The 5,284-nt window shown below is 42.5% G+C and overlaps 1 protein-coding gene across 1 annotated transcript; it reads right to left on the minus strand.

Annotated features, from left to right (window-relative positions):
* Nucleotides 1–2,269: 2,269 nt before the first annotated feature.
* LOC149267601 (uncharacterized) lies at nt 2,270–5,068 on the minus strand. The gene is made up of 2 exons (XM_089412812.1): nt 3,722–5,068; nt 2,270–3,586 (listed from the first exon to the last, which is right to left on the minus strand). Exons 1-2 carry the CDS (start codon nt 5,066–5,068, stop codon nt 2,270–2,272), a joined length of 2,664 nt encoding a protein of 887 aa, XP_089268938.1.
* Between the last annotated feature and the right edge of the window lie 216 nt (nt 5,069–5,284).

Here is a 5,284-nt window from a genome sequence, read left to right on the forward strand (position 1 = left end):
TCAGGATTTCTTGTTCGTCTGGAATAGTCTTCCAGTCATCACTTTCCCATTTATCAACTAGGATGGTCTCCCTCGTATACTCTACCACCTGCGCCCAAACTACATCTGGAGTTTTAGCCACATTCTGGAATATCCTCCTATTCCGTTCTTTCCAGACCGTCCATAGAATGAAAGTAGATATCAGGTTCCAAGCCCTCTGGACAACCCGGCAGTGGAAGGTTTCCTTATTCCACCAAAAAATTGTATCGTTAAATTCACTAGTTTTGAATCCTGACTTATTGAACAATCTTTTAGCTGATATCCATAGTCTCTCAGCATATGGACATCGAACCAGCAGATGATCTCTATCCTCCTCGTCATTGTTGCATAGATAGCACTGTGAGGGACCATTGAAACCCTTCTTACGGATACGATCCCAGGTCAAAATTTTGTTCTTTGTGGCTAACCAGACAAAAATGGACACCTTAGGCCACCAATTGGCTTCCCATATAGTTTTCCATTCCCAATTCCTGTCTCCTCCATTTTGCGACCCCATTAGAAAGTAGGCCTCTTTGGTTGAGAAAGTCCCCTTCATTGAACTCCCCCACCGAAGGATATCTTGCCCATGGCGAACTCTGAGTTTTCTTGACCCCATTTCTTTCCGGTATGCGTCTTGGAGATCAGAATTAAGACCCTGATCCCATTCTGTCGGTTCCTCCCAGACCCTCCAACCTTCTGACAAATCATTTTCTTTCCAATAATCCCTTACCTTCGGTCTGTTCCCTGCAATTTTATCACGGACTTGGAGAAGGGTTTGAATGCTGTTCAGCCTTTCTCGTTGTTGCCAGCTATCTTCCCAGAAGTTTGCCTCTGACCCTCCCCTGATTTCCCAGAAAGTGTGCTTGTCAATCAGATCTCTGTTTTGAGAGGCTAATTCTCAAATAGTGGAGCCTCGGGGAATTTCTTGTAGTCTTAAGATATCAACCGGTGAATTGGGCATTCTGTATTTAGTCCTCCAAATAGTCTTCCATAGATCACTTCCTCCCCTAAGCCATCTCCACCACAGCTTGGCTCCCAGGACCTTGTTTAAAACTTCCGGGTCCCTTAATCCCAACCCTCCTTGTTCTTTTCTTTCGGTCAGTTGATTCCATGAGACCAAAGCCCATTTTTTCTTTTGATCAGCTCCACTCCATATGAATTTCCGGATAATTTCTCTGATTTTTGCACAAACCCCAGCAGGGGCAGCCATAATCGATAAAGGATAGATAGGGATAGCCTGAAGAACCAACTTAGCAAGAATAACTCTTCCTGCAATATTCAGAACTCTGAACGTCCAATTGGCAATCTTGTTATTAAGCTTGTCTAGCACTCCCTGCCAGTTTTTCAACTTCTTAGAGGTGAAGTCAAGGATATTACCCGGGTATTTGGTGGGTAATTCCCCCCTTTTGAATCCAAGAATTCGGATAAGATGGGATTTGACCTGTTCTATTGTGTTGAAGATGAAGATGCAGGATTTATCTTTGTTGATTTCTAACCCAGAGGCAGCTGAAAATAGATCAAGGATCCTCCTTAGATTTTGGACTTCTCTTACTGTTGGTTCCCCAAACAGCATAATATCATCAACAAATTGTTGATGGGTCAAGGGCAAGTTGTTTCCCCAAATTTGCAATCCTTTAATTCTATTTGCTGCTCTTTCTTGTTTGATGAATCTCCCTAATCCTTCAGCAGCTAGAATAAATAAAAAAGGGGACAAAGGATCACCTTGACGAATCCCTCTGGAGGTGTTGAAAGTTTTTGAAGGGCTTCCATTAACCAGGATAGAGAAATGAGGAGTGGATATCAGATTGTGGATCCAAGCAATCCATCTTTGGTGAAAACCAAATTTTTCCAGGACTGCAACAAGATATTTCCAGTTTAGTCTATCATATGCTTTGGATAAATCTAATTTTATCAGCATACCTTTTTGCTTTTTAGCTTTCAAGGAATGGATCACCTCCTGAGTTACAACCAGACCATCAAGGATCTGCCTGCCTTCAACGAAACCCGTTTGTTCAGCCGAGATTAAGTTGTCTAAAAGAGGTTTTAATCTTTTAGCAATCAAGGACGTGATCATTTTGTAAATGACATTACAAAGAGCTATAGGTCTAAAGCCATTAGCCTCCTCCAAGTTGTCTCCCTTAGGAACAAGAGCATAAAAGGTAGAGTTAAGAGTTGGCCATACCTTTTGATTTATTCTTGATTCCTCTACAAGATCCAGAATTTCTTGTCCCAAGAAGTGCCAACCAGCCTGCTAAAAGTCCACAGTGAAGCCGTCCGGTCCAAGGGCTGTCCCTTTCTTCATTGCCTTCACAACTTCCTCCAGCTCCTCTAAGGTCACTGCCCTCATAAGCACTTTATTTTGATCCTCAGTGACCAGTCTAGGAATAGTAGAGCATATCTCTTGTATGGCTCTCGTCCTATCAATTGGAGGTTCAGTTAAAATTTCCTTATGATGATCAGTCAAAACTTGTTCAATTTCATTCTGTTCAACCACTCTTTCCCCATTTCTGTCCTTAATTGATAAGATTCTGTTTCCCTGCCTGTGCTTGACCATGGCCTGGTGAAAGAATTTAGTGTTTCGTTCGCCCTCCCTTAGCCATTTTATCCTAGATTTTTGGCGCCAGAGGATCTCCTCTTGCTTCCTCCTCTCTTCCAATCTGTCGAGGATTACCCCTTCCTTGAGAATGCTTTCCTCCGTTCTTCCTTCCAGAATTATCTTCTGTTGAAGATCAGCCATTTCCCCTTCCAGCTTCTGTTTATCTTCCAAAATGTTCCCAAATTCTTCCTTGTTCCATTTTTTGATTTTGCCTTTCAGCTCTCTCAATTTTAACTGGAAAGTTTGCATTCTGCATCTGCCCTGACTAGTACTTTGTTTCCACCAATTCTCAACTTTCTTGATGAACTCTGGGTCCCTTAACCAAAAGGCTTCAAATCGGAAAGGCCTTTTCCCCTGGATCTTTTTGATATCAATCTCTAATTGAATCGGCCAGTGGTCAGATCCCAGAGATGGAATGATCTTGGCCTCCACAAAAACATCTTTATTCATTATGGCTTCAGAAACTAAAAATCTATCTAATCTGGAAGCAATTTGGTTTTTGCCTCCCCTTCTGTTGTTCCAAGTGTATATCCCGTTAATGGTCTGGATATCCACTAGCTGGAGCTCTTCTATCATCTCATTAAATCTGTCCATATAGTGATCCCTCCTCCTGGTCCCGCCTTTTTTCTCTTCCAAGGATCTGATCAGGTTGAAATCTCCTCCAATAATCCAAGCAGCTTCAGGATAAAGATTACGGACCGATTTAACACCGTTGATGAACTGTTCCTTGTTCCCAGGGGTTGGAGGGCCATAAACTCCTGAAACAACTACCTGGTGTTTGGTTCCCACAACCCTTCCCAGCCCAGAAAGGATTCCACTCATACTCACCCAGTTATCTATTGTAATGTCATTTGGATTCCATAGTATTGCGAGTCCTCCTGCAAAGCCTATGGCATCTTGCCCCATCACTTGGTAGGGTAATCTACTTTTTTCTATGAGTTCTTCAAGTTGTTGAATCAAAATCTTTGTTTCCTGTAAGATCAAAATACTAGGTTTTTCTTTTTTCAACTTATCCTTCATATACCTTTGTTTACCTCTACTATTCAAACCCCTAATATTCCAACTGACAACTATCATTTAAAACTTTTTATATGAGGGGAAGAATACCTCCGACAGAGGTATCACCTTACCTGAGTTTATCAATATCTCTCCCACCGTCTGGATCGTTTCACTCATTGTTTTCCGGCCTATTTTTCTGTTGTTTTTGCCCGAAGTGCCTGTTCCTTTATCTTCAGTCCCTTTCTCACTCTCTAACATTGCTGGTGCATCCTGGGGTTCTCCTTTTTTCTCTTTGTATTTCTGGAATACTTCCTTATACAACTGCCTTTGATCTTCAGGTATGAATCTGCTGTCTAAATACTTCCACTCCTGGATCAGTCTTCTCATGATTTTCTCTTCTTCTGCTTCAGTTTCAGGTTGATTCTCCACTTCCATCTGAACCACTAATTCTGTTTCTGTTGCCTCTTCCTCTGTTTTTTTTTCTTTGTTGACTTTGCTAATAGTTGTTCCTTTCCCTTTCTCCTCTCCTGAGATTTCCATTGAAATATTTTCTGGATCCTCATCATCTTCCAGATTTACTTCATATTCTTCATCTTCGCTCTGCAATACTTGATATTTGTTCTGATTTCTTGCTTGACTGGGTTTCTTTTGATATTGAGTCTTTGGTCCTTCTTTATTCGGTCTTCTTTTCCTGACTACCTGTTGAAACCCTCTCTCTGGATCCTCCGCTCTCCTGGTGGTTCTCTGTTGATTCGCTTGACTTTTCCTGCTCTCTTCCTCTTTATTAAGAGGACACTGCCGATATAAGTGGCCATACTCGTGACAGATTCGGCATCGGAAAGGGATATGTTCGTAATCAATTGGCTGTTTCCAGATTTCGTCATGGTATTCAACCTCAACATTTTCTGGGAGGGGATCAGCCAGGTTTATGTATACACAGATTCTCGCATAAGCATTATACTTACCTCTTTTCGTAGTCTCTGCAATTTTGACAAAGCTTCCAATCGAGTTGCCTATTCCTTCCAAGATTTCCGGATCCCAGAACTCATCAGGAAGCCCAAATAACCTGACCCAGACTGGTGCATCAAGCATTTTCTCCTTTTCAGGATTATACCTCTCCTCCCAATACTTCATGAATAGACCCGCATTGTTCAAGAAATAGGGACCTTCTTCAAAAATCCTATTCTTGTCCTCCAAATTCGAGAATATTGCTGTGAAGAAACCCTGAGCACCAAGTTTGAGATCTACCTGCCCCTTAGGTCTCCACCGCTGGTCAATCCATCTGTAGAGTTCCCGCTCAGAAGGCCAATACCCAACAAATCGGCAGATTAGAGCATCGTCCCTCATATAGCAGTTGTATTCCTCCAATTTATTGTGGGGAACAACATACCTAGGCTGTTTCTGAGCCCTCGGTAAGCATTTTCCTCTCATCCGTTTCTGCCATAAGTTGCCCATTACTGGGATATGATTTTCCCGTTCCGTATGCTACTCTCCTCCCGTACTTGTCTCCCCCATTACCACGTTTTTGAAGGAGGGGATCTCTCCCCCCCTCGCTTGACTCTCCCATTTCGTTCAGGGCGATATCACAAGGTTAGGTTCTACCTCACTGATTTATTTACCTAACCCAACCCGTGCCAGCAACCTGAGATACTCTGCCCTGGCAGGTCTGCG

The sequence above is a fragment of the Pinus tabuliformis genome, chromosome 6, assembly GCF_031772625.1.
Source record: "Pinus tabuliformis cultivar Carrire ecotype Pingquan chromosome 6, CPIR1, whole genome shotgun sequence".
Lineage (NCBI taxonomy): Eukaryota > Viridiplantae > Streptophyta > Pinopsida > Pinales > Pinaceae > Pinus > Pinus tabuliformis.

Coding starts and splice junctions, on each gene's coding strand:
- LOC149267601 (XM_089412812.1), bottom strand. CDS start 5,068: ATGGGCAACTTATGGCAGAAACGGATGAGAGGAAAATGCTTACCGAGG. Junction 3,587..3,721: donor AGGTGATACCTCTGTCGGAG/GTATTCTTCCCC, acceptor TTGATCTTACAG/GAAACAAAGATTTTGATTCA.